Source organism: Erpetoichthys calabaricus, chromosome 2 (assembly GCF_900747795.2).
Source record: "Erpetoichthys calabaricus chromosome 2, fErpCal1.3, whole genome shotgun sequence".
Classification (NCBI taxonomy): domain Eukaryota; kingdom Metazoa; phylum Chordata; class Cladistia; order Polypteriformes; family Polypteridae; genus Erpetoichthys; species Erpetoichthys calabaricus.
In genome coordinates this window covers 54,853,238-54,869,938 of record NC_041395.2, presented here as the reverse complement: position 1 = coordinate 54,869,938, position 16,701 = coordinate 54,853,238, and the positions used below count along the sequence as shown (strand labels likewise).

Below are 16,701 nucleotides of genomic sequence, written 5' to 3'. Positions count from 1 at the left end.
CAAAATCATACTGCAAAAGCAAACCACGTGCTTTTCAACTTATAGAAGTGGAATATTCTTCAATAGCTAAGTCATTCAACAGACCTCAACCCAATTGGACACACATTTCACTTGCTGAAGACAAAACTGATGGTAGAAAGTCCAAGGAACAAGTACCAACCGAAAACATCTTCAGTAAAGACCTGGCAAAGAATCACTAGAGTGGTGTGAAGGCTAGGGGGCACCAATGAGCTCCAAACACGAACACACCAACACAATCCTGGGTTCCAATAAAGGGTTTTTATTACACAAATACCTCATGAACACAAGCACAAACAAATTGCTTCTTCTGTCCTTTCTTTACTGTACTTCTTTCATCCAGTCGAGTATTTGCCTTCCTTCCTCCCTGTTCCGACTCACATGTGCAAGGAAGTGCATTCCCTTTTGTTGAGGACCCAGGTGTTCTTCTGGTGCCATGGTTTTTGCCCATTGAAAACACTTCTGGGTCATAGAGAAAACCTTAATAACAGGGAATGTATCTCCCTGCAGCGCCCTCTTGTGGCACCCACAGACAACAGCAGGACTGAGTTACCAGAGTACAATTCCCAACATTCCCTGTTGGTGTCTGAACGAGTACCGATATCCAGGGCTGCTGCCATCTAGTGTCCTGGGGTAACGAACGTCCTTTAGAGCCAGTACCTCCCTGTCTTTTCCTTTCATCCTGGCTAGGAAACGTACCTACAAATATAACAGGTCACAGTGCCTATCTATTTGCCTGGGGCTTCCCATCTGGGTAAGGAATCTTCTCTTTTTGCTAGGATGTCTGTCAGTCCACCTAGAGAGTCTCGTTCGGGTATGGCACCTTTCTCTGTCATGGCCAAAATGCCTGTCTGTCCACTTGGAGCCTCCAGTCCAGGTAAGGGACCATACCCTCTCCTGGTCGGGATGCTCGTCCATCCTGTGTGGCACTTACATTGGAAACCCATCAATTGGAGAAGGGCAAGGGTTCCATACTTTAGGCAGTCATTGACTATAAAGGATTTTCAACCAAATATTGAAAATGATAATTATATTTATGATTATGTTAGTTTGTCCAAATACTTTGTGCCCTTGAAAATAGGTGGATCATGTATAAAAATGTCTGTCTTTTCTAAACAGCTCTTACAATATTTTTGCTAAGCCCTTGAATTAAAGCTGAAAGTCTACAATTCAATCACATCTTTTTTTGTTTCAAATCCATTGTGGTGGTGTACAGATCCAAAATTATGAGGATTGTGTCACTGTCCAAATACTTATGGACCTAACTATATTTAGAAGCAGTAGTATTACAAAGCCCTCCAGTGTTTTTCATTTGTATAAAGTATTTTCTGATATGTATTTTGCCAAACTGTGCCGCAAGTCGTAGTGTGATAAACGTCAGAATAAAGGACATGATGCTTGTTTGGAATCTTTTATCTGCTGTGGTACTTACACATTATTCCTGCTGTTTGGGCCACAAAAGACTCCACCAAACAAATATGTAATAGAATACATCAGACCTTATCTTACCCATTTTATCTTTCTCCCATCTTTCTCTCTAATTCAAGGTACTTGCTGTACCGACCACTATTTACTCTACGGCCCCATCTCCTTTTAAAGGTGTGTGTCAAACACCCATGTGTTTCATCTGGTGAGGCTGTCAGTGCCCGATACCTGTGAAGTCCTGACTCAGTCCACTATATACTGCTTAACAGGTCAGTCTATGTTCTCCTCAGCTTCTTGTCCGCAAGAACAATAAATGCTGGACATACCAGTAGTGACTGTGTCAAGTCATAGTCAATACTTGGAGACTGCCTGTACTGCACCTTCGGACACGTTCACTTCATGCTCAAAATTCATCTCCGCTACCAGCATCTCCAGGCTGCTCCACACTTGGGCAAATGTGCCCACATTTCTACCAGCTTGTCCCCTTTCGCTGCCAGGGCTGACTGGCAGGCATCACAGCTTGGTTTATTATCATCACTCAATCTTTTTTTGTCTTAGGACAATTACTAGACCATCCGTTCTTTTGCTGGGCTCTTCTAGAACTTTGGCGTGCCGGTATTGAAGATCTATTTGGGATCATGCTTGGTGTAGGAACTTTAGGTCTAGGAGTCATGGGTCTGTAACGGACATGCTAATGATGTGACTGTTCCTGCTTTATTTCAAATGTTTGGTGTACCTGCATTTGTCTAACCATTCTGGTTACACAAAATAAACTGGAGGTGATAGTTATGAGTATATTGAGCCACACAGTGATGGAAGTTTTCCTTGAGTCCACCAATATATTTAGAGCCTAGGTCAAAACCTGTAAGTGGTCATGATAAAAGTCATCTCTTATCGTGGAGATTCCCCTGCACAAGTCACTGTGCTAATCTTTTCCTCTATGAATTCATTGCCCTCTGTGTCACTCTTAGGCCCTTTTACTTGTCTACTCCAGTTCACATGAACATCTGACAAACCTCCCACTGACGTTCAGTGCTAGATTCCAAACAACCTTTTTTTTTTTCACCTGCCAATATTTGGCTGTAGGTTCTGACAATTTAGAACGCTCTTCTTCAGTCCCAATGCATCAGGCTGGCATATCACAAAGTAATGATAAATAACTAGGCTGTTAATTGAAGTTGAACACTTCATGGGAAAAAAGTGTAGGCTCTTTTGAGAAGAAAAGAATGGATAGTTGAAGTTAAGCAGTACATTTTTATTATGTCTTGTGGATGACTCAGAGCAAAGAGTAAAACAAGTGGAATTGAATTGCTGAATGGAATTTCTGCAGCCAGATAAATAGGGTGTAGTGACTCATGTGACATGCATAAGAAGCTGCTTCAGGTGTACTGTACTTTGTTTATTGTTGCTTCATTGGACTTTGCAACATGCTTTTTCATCTTGGTTGCATCAGTATGCACATGAATATGTCACATACAACAGGCAGAAAAAGATAGAAAAGATAAAACAAAAAAGGATTGTTCAATTAAAATAGGTTATATGAAATATGTCGTTTGTAAAATGTAACTTTTATCAATGAGATGAGTTACTTTTTTGTATTTGTTTGTTTTCCAGTTAAGTGAGAGGCACTACCATTAAAGGTTTTAATAGACTCCAAGATGGAAGAGACAGTAACATCACATAGAATGAGCAATTCAAGCCCTTAAACAAATTGGCATTATGTATTGTTTTACTAAGCATATGCAACCACTTAATCCTAAGCAGACTTGCCTAAAATTAGGGTCTGTGGAGAGGGCCTTCAAAGCAATATATTGTATATATACACACCTAGGCGCTCAGAACAAGTCATGGCTCATCTTGCCTTGCTCCCTTCCATGTGCACTTGTGACAATTGTACTGACAATCAAGTAGCACGCCTACAAATGGCTAACTAGCACCTCTCCAGCATGTTTTCTCATTGCACCCTACTCTTTACACTCTTTGCATCTCCTTGGCCTCTTCCACAGCATGCAGGCTCTCCTAGCTGTTCCCAGTTGCGCAGAGTGCTCTGAATCTTTCTTCCAGGATATCAACTACCCTAGCTCCTTCCATTCTTCTTGTAATCTCTTCACAGACTGTTGTCACTTTTTCATCCCACTGGATCACTGGACTAACTCACAGTACTCCTATGTAAACCCCTCTGCAGAGATGAAGAACCATCACAAAGATGTGGAAAAGACAAACACCATTCTGGAACAGTCACTGCTTTTGATAGCTGGCTGGTCTCACCGCATTTGTAAATGCTAAGTCTGTCAGTCCACTGTTGTGTCCACTCCAGACAGTTGCCCCCAGATGGTCTATAATGGCTTACTCTGCCAGTTGTCACTTTATTTTAAAAGTTGCAGACTTTGTGTGTGGGTTGAAATTTCACATTTCATTACTTTGTAAAACCACAAACTAAACACAAATTCTGTGGTTGAGGTAGATCAGCACATGAAATATCAGCAGAAATGAATATAAATACAGTGCAGTTTCTTTTGAGTGTTACATTTTAAGAAGGAAAGATTTTTCCTTTTAATTAAAAAAAAATGTTAGATGAGGTTGTCAGCATAAAGTAATGTGCATGGTGAAAAAATATGCATATAATTCTGCTTTTGTCTTCTCACAGAAACTCGAACGGATAGAACAAAGAAACTGTTTAGACATTATACCGTTGGATCGTATGACAGCTTCGATGCATCAAGGTAAGGACCATTAGCAGACTTAATTGCTGTGCTGTGCTCAGTTGAGCAACAAGCCTTTTGGTTAAAGGTACATTATGTCCTACATAGAGCAGTTAATCATACATACAAACTGAACAATAAAACAAGCGTCTAATGTTACCAAACTTAAAGAATGTCTGAATATAAACATGAACCTAACTATGATTGCAAAGGTCATGTCCTCTACAGGTTTATGTCTCTCTGCACAGTTTGCTTTCCCATCCCACCCTGCAAACATTTGATCAAAATCAATATGTGATGAGTATCAGTTATTCCTGAGTTGCTACATTATTGATGTTCATTCATGGCTACATTTGACACTCTTGCTGTACATACTTTTTCTTTTGTTCATGTAATCACAATTTCTAAATCCCTAAGTAGTATAAGAAAATAACCATATTTCGTTTGTGTAAAGCGTGAAACTGAAGAAAAAATAAATAAGCAGACCTTATTTATATAGAATTTATGAAAAAAAGTCTATACTTGTTTCTGTTAAAATTTTTAATCCTGTGTTTATTGTTAATACATTTGCACCATCTTTTAATGTCAAATTTTCATTTACAAAGAGAAAAATGCAGAGAGAGGGGTGAAGGTGAGGCTGGGAGAGTTGAGATCAGGGAACTAACCAAAACAGGAAAGTGTTATAATTTATAGTAAGGACTAAAAAGTGTATAACTTAGGGTGCACTACCCATTGATGACCTCAAGGTGACTGTGGGTATCCTTGACAGAAGTTACCGTGCCCTTGCCGGCCCAGGACACTAGACTCCATGGACTCATGGACCAGGACTCCATGAGGCGGCTCTAACTACTGCACCACCATATGGATGTTAGGGGGGCTCTATAGATACAGAGTTGTTTAGAAGCAGACACCCTAAGGACTCACTAGCATTTCTTCATTCTGTGAAGTTGTTTGATATGAACATGCAAAAATTTTGAATGCAATTCTGATGTGAATTTTGAGTTTAAATTTGATGGGAGAACAAATGTATGTTGGTATTTTGGTCAGAGTGTCTCTCTTTTATGTTACAGTCAGCCTACTTGAAGCTATCAATAATATAGAATTTCAGTTGGATTTTAATTTGTACTCTTTATAGGACATTCAAAAATGTGGAGTTGTATAAAATGGCACTGTCCTTGCATAATAATTTTGACAGCAAAAGAGATGAGGAGGAGAGAATTTCGGATCATGCACTGATACAGCACATTGCCGCACCAATCCACACGATGAACCACCGACACCTCAGCACCACCACACTAGTTCAAATGGAGTGGAACAGTGTGAGGGCAAAACTAAAAATGTATTGTCTATGAGTTTTCATATGTATACAGACATGTATATTGATAATAGTCCATTAAACAGTGGCATGTTGTTGCTTTATGGTATACCCTAAGAAATAGCAAAAAATATAAATAATTGTCACTCATTTTAAGTGTCATATACATTCTCAGGAAAATGAATTTTCAAATGCGACCATGTTCATTCAGAATCCTATAAAAAATAAAAACTTTCCACAGCCTGCAATTCCATCACTTTGTCATAAGGTCAAAGCCTCTGAAAGAAAACAATGACTCATCAACTTATTAACAATATGCAGCACTGCTTTGCTTCATCTGCTACTGAAGCTTTATTTAGTGCAGCTATGACTGTCAGCATGCAGAGCCTGGCATGAACATTTTCTATCTAATCACGTTATTTTTTTTTTCTCTGATTTGTGTTTTTTAATGCTTTTTAAAAGGGTTTAAAAAATTATTCTTCTCTGTGTGTACTCACTATGGTCTGATTGTGACATTGTAATAAAATTTCTAATGACTTGGATGCTTGCAACAGAAATTCTAAGAAAGCATATTCTGTGGGAACTATGGGTGTGGGTATAAAGCAGCATTCATTATGACAATGAGTTGTAAGGCAGATTTAGAAGATATCTACCGGTAAATGGTGTCAAATCATGGCCCCTGCAAATCCAGCTTGCTGACTTACTGTTTTGAGTCCCATGCATGCTGCATAAATTGCAGTATTAGCCTGTGGCAGACCTTCACTACAAATTTTCTTTGTTTTTGCTTCAGCATAAAATTTGGCAACTATATTGAGTCCAATGTAGCTGAATTTATAATCATATTTGTGTAACACCTGGAGTTGCAGGTGTGGATTGACTTATATCTTGGCAAGAGTATGTTGGAGTTTACCCCGGTGGATGAGAGGGTCACCTTCCTGCAACTTTGTGTCTTACTGAGATCTCGTCTTTGTTAGAAGCAACCACCACTCTTGTCTTTGTTTTGTGCCGACAACTAGATTTTTTGTTCTTTATTTCGCCTTATACAATTTCTTGTATTTGGAATTTGTTAGTTTTTGCATACCCCATGGGGTCAGAGCACAGGGTCAGCCATTGTACAGCGCCCCTGGAGCAATTGAAAGTTAAGGGCCTTGCTCAAGGGCCCAGCAGACTAGAATCTCTTTTGGCAGTAATGGGGTTTCGAACCAGCAACCTTTGGGATACCAGCGCAGATCCTTAGCCTCAGAGCCACCACTCCGCCCCTAAGATCTGAGTATCCGGCCTTCTTATAGACTTTCGGGAGGGCGAGTCTGGAAGTTGCTACCAGTGGGGACACATCTTTCCACAAGGGAACTTTAACACTCATGTGGATAACAACAGTGCAACCTGGAAGGGTGAGATTGGGCAGAACAGAGTGGTGTTTTGTTATTGGATTTCTGTGCCAGTCACAGTTTGTCCCTAGTGAACACCATGTCCGAGCATAAGGGTGTTCATATGTGACTTGGCACCAGAACACCCTGGGCTATAGGTCAATGATCGATATTGTGGTTGTGTTATCAGATCTACTACCATATGTTTTGGACACTCAGGTAAAGAGAGGGGCTAAGCTCTCAATTGATCACTACCTTGTTGAGAGTTAGACCAGATGGCGAAGAAGATACCAGACAAACCAGGTGTGTCTAAACTTATAGTGAGGGTGTGTGTTGGAACATTTAGCCAACCACAATGTCTGGGAAATCATCAACTTGCATCTTTGAGTAGACCCAGAAGATGTTGGAGAGATTATGTCTCTCGGCTGGCCTGAGAACACCTTGGTATCCCTGTGGAGGAATTAGAGAAGGTGGAGAGGGAAAAGGGATGTCTGGGCATCTTTGCTTAGACTGCTGCCTCCATGACCCAGACCCAGGTAAGTGGCAGAAAGTGGATGGACAGATGGATGTAATATTTCATAATTCAGCATTACCTTTTTAAATAAGGCTGTCTATAGGAGAAGATAGTGAAAGGCTGAGTCAGTGTGCATCTGCAAAAATAAAAAAAAAAGGTAAAGGTTTTTTCCATGCTGGAAAGATAACGATGTTTAGAGCCTGTTCTAGTGTGTAGCTTTCTTCAGGAGTTTTGGCTATAAAAGTAGAAGGGGTATGCAGGAAGGGAAGCAAAACACACAACCAGAGAGATGAAAGGAGCAAAAGATGAGAATGGTTTGAAAAGCATGCATTAAACAGGATGAAGGAAGAGATTAAAAGTCAGTTGGTCATTAAGTCCTGTAGAAATATGTGATCCAAGCTTCACAATGAGCCTAGCTTGTCCTGTTTTTCTTTGAAAGGAGTCTTTGAAACCATGTAAAAGAACAAAAAGAGACAACAGCAGGGATATCCGTGAGGCCATGATTAAGGGATGTGAAATGTGCTGAAATGCTTTGTAATGACTTTGCTATTAACAGCTCAAGCGTGCCACCTGAAATGATCCTTAAATTCATCTCCCTATTTTACCCATGTGGACAGCCATATACAGTATTCTCTATAAGAAATACATTAAATTGTATTTTTGACATAAATTTTCTAGAGTAATCCAATATGATTTTATTGTAGGGGGTCCTGTTTGTAAGTGATACAGCAGCTCCTGTTACAACTGAAAAGTGCTCGGCAGGAGGGTGACTTTTCTTTGTGTAGTGTGCTGCAGGAAAGAACTTAGCATATGTTAGGCAGTCAATGGAAGAAGAAGAAGATCAAGGGAGGTTAGGGAAAAAAGGCTTTCTCATGGAAAGCTGTGTATAAAACTGAGAGGTTTTGTTAAATGACCTGTGGAAGAGAAAGTGTGCTAGAGTGAAAATAGAGGACAAGTAAGATGTTGGTTTCGTTTCTGGTCTCCCTCTTTAGGAGGATATTGAAAGGTATTCTCCTGGCATGGTTGAGGAACCCTGTACGCAGCATAAGAAGGACATCCTCTTTCAGAGTGTTCATTATGGTAGTCCACTTCATTGCTGTAGAGGCAGAGGAAATGTCAAAAAGAGAGGAATGGAGAGAGCAGTAGAGAAGGTAACTGTGAGAGTCATTTGCCTTGCAATATACAAAGCTTTGAAATGCTTGAAAGTTGACAGAGAGACTGATGTGGAATGGAAGAGTTGTAGCAGATGCGTTGATTGTGAAACTGAGAAATGGATGACATCTGGAAAGTTATTAATAAATTTGTCAAGCTGGCATCTGTAGCAGGAGGAAGCACCAACACAATCATCAATGTATCTTTTATATGTTTGTTAGATAGGTTAATTTAGGAGAATATTGCAAATTATAAACTTGGTCAGGACAAAAAAGAAGCACTTTTGTACTTGGGGTTTAAAGTTGTTATCATAGGTGAAAGCACTGAGATTAACACAAGAATCCCTGAAGCCTACAAAAAACTTGTAATCCCGGGCCACCTTAAATTCATTTGCACCTCTCCTCTGCAGCCTGCTATCCCAGAAATCCCCCAACGTCCACTACCACCCCCCCCAACAAACCCCCCCCCCCCCCCAACTCCCCCCCCTTCCCCCCTCCGCTGCAGCTCAACTCAGGCAAAAAGTTCTCACGGCTCTTTATCTGCGTGTGATGCACCTGGAGTTGTACATGGTACATAATATATGTTCATTTGGAATACATACATTTCATGTGTGTTCCCTGTCTTCAATGATCTATGTAAATGTAGGATGACATGAAGTGTATAATGTGTCAAGACTGAAGTCCAAATGTCAAATAAATACTTTCAGAAAAGGTACAAAAAAAGGTATAAAAAAAACAAGTCTCTTTTATTCAAGATTATAACTAAAGAAAAAGAAATTGGGTTAGGATACAACACTGACACGACTGCTTGGGTGGTGCAACTGTAAGAACTGCTGACTTATAATCAAGAGGTCGCCAGTTCAATTCCAGGCACTTCCCAGAATTACCGTTTTGAGTAGTGAGCTGCTCTTATTGTTACTATTATAGAATAAAAACGTACATTTGATTTGAGTCTGTAACAGCCGGTGTACATTTATGATACTTGTAAAGGTTAGTGTTTTTTTTTTTTTTTTTTTTAATTCTGTTTTATTCTCTCAGTCGCATTCACGCACCCCCAGATCTGACACTGCTGTTTTCAAATAAAGACGTGCTTTAACAGAGGTGAACTCAGATCAGGATGAGGGTTTTACATCGGAGAAAGAGAACAGAAGCCCTCTCTGCAAGAAATGTCCAGTCACACATAAGGACAATACAGCTGCTTCAGGCGTAAAAGCGAAGGACGACACCGTTTGGATGCAGCAAGAGGTTTGGCGTCATCCTGCCAGTGAATCTGCCACATGCTTGTCCTTCAACGAAACAGCAGGGCATGCTGAGTTCGCCAAGGTATCATGCAAAGTTCTGTTTGTGATTATGTTTTGTGATGGTCTGTATATGAAAAATATTTATATGTTACTTGTATTAAAGCCACATCAAATGTCATTTACCTATTATTTATTTACTTATCTTCCTACAGCGTAAAGTCACAAGTAAACTGCAGAGCTTCCTGTGTTTGATCGACATGGGCATGCTGTTGTCTTTCTCCGATGTAGAACCCTCATCCTGATCTGAGTTCACCTCTGTTATAGCACAGAGGTGCTATATTTATTTGAAAACAACAGTTTCAGATCTAGAGGAGTGTGAACGTGACTGAGAGAATAAAACTGAATTAAAAAAAAAAAATCCTAACCTTTACAAGTACCATAAATATACACCGGCTGTTACAGACTCAAATCAAATGTATGTTTTTATTCAATAATAGTAACAATACGAGTAGCTCACTTCTCAAAACAGTAATTCTGGGAAGCGCTCAAAATTGAACCGGTGACCTCTTGATTATGAGTCAGCAGTTCTTCCCACTACACCACCCAAGCGATCATGTCAGTGTAGTACCCTAACCCGATTTCTTTTTCTTCGGTTATGTTCTTGAATAAAAGCGCACTTGTTTTGTATACATGTACCTTTTGTGAAAGTGTTTCGGACTTCAGCCTTGACACATAATACACTTCATGTCAACATTTTGTCATTAGTACTATAACATGAAAAATGTTTCTGTTTTAGGTATGTGTTCAACATTTCTTGTGTTTTTCACATTTCCTGTCATCCTACACTTACCCAGATCGTTGTAGACATGAACACACATGAAATACATGTGTTCCAAATAATGATATAATTTTTACCCTTTGCAACTCCAGGACCTCACACACAGATAAAGAAGACTTGAGCTAGGAGAACTTTTTTCCCGAGTTGAGCTGCGTCAATGGGGGTGGCAGGCTGCTTGCTGCTTGTGCTGATCAACATATTTTCAAAACAAAAGACACCAATGGAGAGGTGCCTAATGAGGGTGTGTGTTTGGGGTTCATAGATTGGTCATCTACAGAGAGCGTATCTTTTTTCTTGTTCACTGTGATGTGATAAGTTCTAGTGACCTCTGGCTTTCAAAAAGTAGCTTTAATCATAATACATTTTCAAATGTTGGCCAGGAGAAACCCACTTCACACTCTGGTGTGTTTGCTATATTCTGGCATTCTTATTTACAGTTCTTGCTGAATAGTCTAGGCATTGCTTTACAAGTCCTCTGGGCTTAAATTCCTTTGTCTTCTGTTGCTGCACACTGTTGTTTTTTACAAAGAGTTGGTTGGAGCCTAACTGTTGTCCATGAAAAGGTGCAGTGAATTCAATATGCTGATATGACACTTTCAGCACCACAGCTGTTCTGTTTATCTGTTAGCCCATCTTCAAATCTGTACAATTTGCCTCTGAATCAATAGGCCTATTTGGTTTTTTTGTGTGTAGCACTATCATATATGACAAACCAAATTGCGTTTTCTCATTTCTTCAGGCCTTTTCTTCTGATCTCATTCTACTATGTCATGTTCCTAGTCTGGTAAATCTCCCTTTAATTACACACATAGTCCAATGGAGCTTAGCTTCCTGATGTAAATATTTTTGACTACACATATATTGGAGCTGGCAATTACATGGACGCGGCAGGTGTGTCTAATATAGTGCCTAATCATTGTACAGTATCTGCTGTAGTCTAACATTCACTGGTAAATGTTTTGTTGTGACAAAAATTACTGCTGAACCAAGATGTGTCTCGTTTTCAGAGTAAATATTAGGGCCACTGGGGTGCAAAAAATAATGAGTCGTGTGATGATCCCTGGCAGTGGGCAAAATAAAGTAAACAAAGGATTAGCTAATCTATCATGCATGGTGGGCTTCAGTTCAGGTTTCAACATTAACACTAGCTGAACTAGAGAGATAGTTCCAAAGAGTAGGAACTTCAAAGCTAAATGATCATTCACAGACTAATCACATTTATTATATGAATATTACTATTCATTTTTTGTGGAGAAGATTGCATGCATAATACAACACTTTGCAGGCAGTTTCACTATGAATAAAAGATGCAGTTTCACAATTTAAATGTCATTCAAAGAAGCAGTCTGACCCTCTTTTAACTAAGAAACAGCAGTTACATTTTCAATTTTTTGCTTTTTTGAACACAGGATTCTTCTTATTCACTTTGCAACAAAACATGTGCAGTAGTATATTATTTCTAGGAGATACTCTAAAAAGATAAAGTATAATCCGTGTTTAATATTGTTGTCTCCCAGCTCCAGTGTTCATCTTTCAGCCTATGTACAGTTTTCCTTAAATCTATTACATACCATAACATTTTGAGTGGCATTTCTTTTAAATGTAGCCTTCTCCAGTCATATGTGTTTTAACATCTGTATTTGCCTGGTGGAAACTTTGTGGTGTGTTTGACAGTGTTTCTTACACTATGGGTCGCAAACATGTTTGTGATGGATTGTCGCATGATTGTGTAGTAAAATTAGCAGAGTTTGTCCAAACCCGAATTCTGTGTCGAGTGCTAAACCTCCCTCCATTTACCACACTATTCTTTGTGGTAGTATGCTTCTTATTTGTGTGTTTATGACTCCAATGTCATTATGATAACAATCATTATCTTGGGTCCCTGTATAGTATTGAGTTAGTTTAGTTAGTATAGGGCGGCACGGTGGTGCAGTGGGTAGCGCTGCTGCCTCGCAGTTGGGAGACCTGGGGACCTGGGTTCGCTTCCCGGGCTCTCCCTGCGTGGAGTTTGCATGTTCTCCCCGTGTCTGCGTGGGTTTCCTCCGGGCACTCCGGTTTCCTCCCACAGTCCAAAGACATGCTGGTTAGGTGGATTGGCGATTCTAAATTGGCCCTAGTGTGTGCTTGGTGTGTGGGTGTGTTTGTGTGTGTCGTGCGGTGGGTTGGCACCCTGCCCGGGATTGGTTCCTGCCTTGTGCCCTGTGTTGGCTGGGATTGGCTCCAGCAGACACCGTGACCCTGTGTTCGGATGGATAGTTAGTATATTATAGTTTTCTTATTTGGGTCCTCACAAAAAAAGTTTTAGAACCCCAGGCATAAAGTATCTTACAACATATACCCTTGGTCTAATATGGCACTGGATCAGGTCTCCTTCAGATACCCATTTCTGGCTACAAATGGAGCAAAACTGCGCCTCTTTCTTTACTCGCATCTCTGAATCACAGATTAAAATCTTTGCCCCATCAAACCAAGCCCTGTTATTTCCTATGCCCTTAAATTAGAGTATTATGTAGAGAAATTATTGGGATCGCCTTCAAGGTGGCATCTGTATATGCCTGTCTTTTACAACCCAGCATTAAATATCAGTGGCAAGCCAACTGTTTTTCCTAGTTGGTCTAGAAGGGGTACTGGCACATTAGAATATATATTCAGTGATTCAGTACTAGGATTATTCCAGTCCTTTCAGTTCAGGGTTGCCTACTCCCTCCTCTACTCCTTCTTTTATCTACAGCTAAGGTATGTGCTTAGACCATGTAGAATTTCTCACACTTTCTCTTTCCCTGATCACTTACTTTACACTTTTACAGTTTCCATATCCCCAAAATCCAAACTTGTAACCTCTCTCTGTTCCTTGTTGCACAAAGCTTCCTATAAACCCTTATCACTTTCAGCCGTCTGGTCTTGTGACCTTCCTTCCCATACAAAAGTATTCTGAATTCTGTATTCAGAAATATTGGAAACTCATTGAAAAACACCAATTACCAGCACACTCAGTTCAAAATTATACACAGATTATACCTGACCCCATTTAATAATTGCCGTTTAATAATCTGGGTTTAGACCTACCTTTTTACCTGTGTTCCTTAAATATCCAGGGACCTTCTTCCACATGTTCTGGCAGTGTTTCCCAGTTTGTTCACTTTGGTCCTATGTGACCACATCTCCTCTTTTTGTTCTTTCTGTTCATGTTCCACTGTCAGCTCAAGTTCTCATTCTTTTGGGGTTTCTCCTCTGTTCCTGCGGTGAGTGGTCAGTGGCACAGGTCGACTTTTTAAAAAAAAAAAAATATTGTCCGTGTAAGGGTGTAGGACTCCAATCATGTGCAGGTGTGTGCGAGTGCATTTCGATCTTCGGTTAATTGAGGTGTAGATTGATAGCGCCGCACACGTGCATAAGAGGGCGGATCAGTCACACACCTCATTGGGGCCACAGAAGGGCCACATAAGGCAGCAGAGTTAAAAGAAGCCTGCATGGGATGGAAGGGAGAAGAGAATGGAACAAGAAGACAAAACAAAAAGAGGCATAGAGGCTATTGCTTGACATCTGTCTGTGCTGTGAGATCCAAATAGGATAAGCCAGAGAAATATATAAGTTATTACAAGTGTAGAATAGATCTTAGAAGAATTTTGCATAGACTACCTTCTACTGTTAATATTTTAATTATTGTATTTGGCCTTATATAGGTACAGATTAGGTTTACCCATAAAATAAACTAAGCAAACCTCTTAACCATTCCAGTAAATCAGGTATTTATCCTGTTCCTCAGGAGTGCAGAGGAGATAGTTCAATTAATCCATTGCCATTATGCTTACTAAAATGTTGTTACATTTAAGAACAGCTTAATGTTGTGACTAGCCCAGAGCTATAAGTCAATTTCTCTTGAAGTTTCATCATAATTTTTTTTTTTTTTTTAATAGCCCCTTGCTTAAAAACTGCCGTATAACCAAAGACGAGGTCTTTACAGTAATGTTGGATATTTCTTGGATACTGTCAAGGCACCCATAAGAAAAACACACAGGAAATGAGCAATAGCTTTTAGACTACAACCCCTATTTATATCCCTAAAATAAATAAGGCAGACTAAAAATATTTACCAGAATATAAAACAACTTTATCATAAAACTTACAGCAGTTCTCTTTTAGTCACATTCAGAATACTCTCTTTGAGATACAATACACTTGTACCATCACTTCTGTCATTCCTGTTAGTATTTCTTATGCGTTTGTTACTTCCAGTCTGTGTTTCTTTCCTGGATTTTTTCCCCAGTAGCAAAACTTCTTCCTTCAGTCTCATTTAAATTTTGGTAACAAAAAGAAGTCTCACGGATCAAGTGCAGGGGGCAAAACACAACTGCACTGTTTTTGATCAAAACTCTGACTGACATCATGGCATGGGGCAGGTAAGTTGTCATTGTGCAAAATCCATTTTTGATGCCCCTTCTCTGGATGTTTTTTTGCCTGGTGCGTTCTTGTAGAAACCTCGGCAGTTCAATGTAATGTTACTGATTAATGTGATCATCATTATTTCTTGAAAATCTGCCATGGTGGCTGGAAAAAATACACAGGAATACACACTTGATCATACCTAGAGACATATTTGATAACTACAATTTACTTCCGTACTCTGTACTCTTTTGGCTGATTACAGAAATTTTTGGGTTCCCCTCATACATGTCAGATACAATACCACTACTGCATTTAAAAATGTTATATTTCAAAACCTAAAAGACTGACAAGTAAAAAATTTTTGTGTGTGTACCACTGAAATATGGACACACATCTTTCCATAATTGTTTCTCAAAATATGTATATATATTTTTAATGAAATGTGGATAATAGATGCTGAATTTGACATGATGTGTGTGTGTGTGTGTGCATATGTTTACTCTGTGATTGGCTGGCAACCAATCCAGGAATTGTTTCTGCCTTATGTGGCTGCAGCTTTCCTGTAACCCTGCTCTGAATAAGCAGCTTTAGGAAATGATTCAACTGGGGTGAGTGGGAGGTTTGTTTAGGCTTGGGATTGGTGTTAACAAAAAAGGGTGAAAAGTTTGAGCTGTGATCATGGTCCAGGTTTAATGATGTTTTTTGTGTTTTCATGTTTAAATCATTACCTTTACATTAACTTTTCAGAAAAACATGCTGAATTTAGAATAAAAAAAATAGATTTTATATTTGGTTAACTGAATTATGTACACTTTTGATTCTGTATTTAGGTCATTTTGTAGCAGAGTGAAGATTTAAAGAGCACAAGGAACAATTATTTCATCCATTTTATGTGCTGATACACCCTTTAATGCATCTGCATGATGGCATTTTAATTAAGCCCATAACGTTCTTAACAGAATCCATTTTCTTAACCCCCTTACAGTGGTGGATTGCAAGAGCCTATAATTATTATAGCTACTACTTATTATTATGTTCACATCTGTGAAGAGTAAACCTGGCGGTATTCAACTGGCAAAGCAGTTTTACAAACCATCTGTGACATTAGTGATCAGGCTGCCTGCAGTGTTAGAAAGCTTTTTTTTCCACTCTTGACACTCTCAGGTATTTGTTAAACTCTTCTGTCTTTCAAATATTCACTCAGTATTAAGTGAGCAGTAATCGGATCATCCCCAAGTTTGGCCAGTTTCATGAAACAGTTCTCAAATAATCAACGTGAAGTAGTACCTACAATGTAACGAAAGCATGCTTGCCAGTTTATGTTTGGATGAGGCAGGTTGATTGTTCAGAGCCAAAAAAAATCAACAGTTCTTTTAAGTTCTAGTTCTTTTTTTTCTTAACAAACTAATTCAGACAACTTTAAATTTTGGGGTAACGTACAGTTGTTTTTTTGGGGTTTTTTTTGCAGGCACATTGCCTCACAGCTCCAGATGCCTTAATTCAGATTCTGGCCCTGGAGATGTGGATATAAAGACTGCACAGTTCTTACACAGTGACTGTGTGGGCTTCTGCCCAAATCACAAACATGTGCTGGTTAAGATGATTGATTACTTTAATTTACCACTATATCAGCAAATATGGAAAGGAATGATTGAGGAAGTGAGCAAGGGAATGAGGGAGGGATGGAGGGAGTGAGTGAGTGAGCCCTGCAATGGACTGACCACCTTGGTTCTTGCCTTGCACC

The 16,701-nt window shown here is 39.5% G+C and overlaps 1 protein-coding gene across 1 annotated transcript in view; it reads left to right on the top strand.

Annotated features, from left to right (window-relative positions):
• The window catches only part of shank2b (SH3 and multiple ankyrin repeat domains 2b), a 971,122-nt gene that overhangs the window by 588,906 nt on the left and 365,515 nt on the right, over window positions 1-16,701 (top strand). The window contains exon 16 of the mRNA XM_028793812.2: window positions 4,091-4,166. Within this exon, the coding sequence (XP_028649645.1) occupies window positions 4,091-4,166 (76 nt within the window). The remainder of the gene's footprint in view (window positions 1-4,090; window positions 4,167-16,701) is intronic.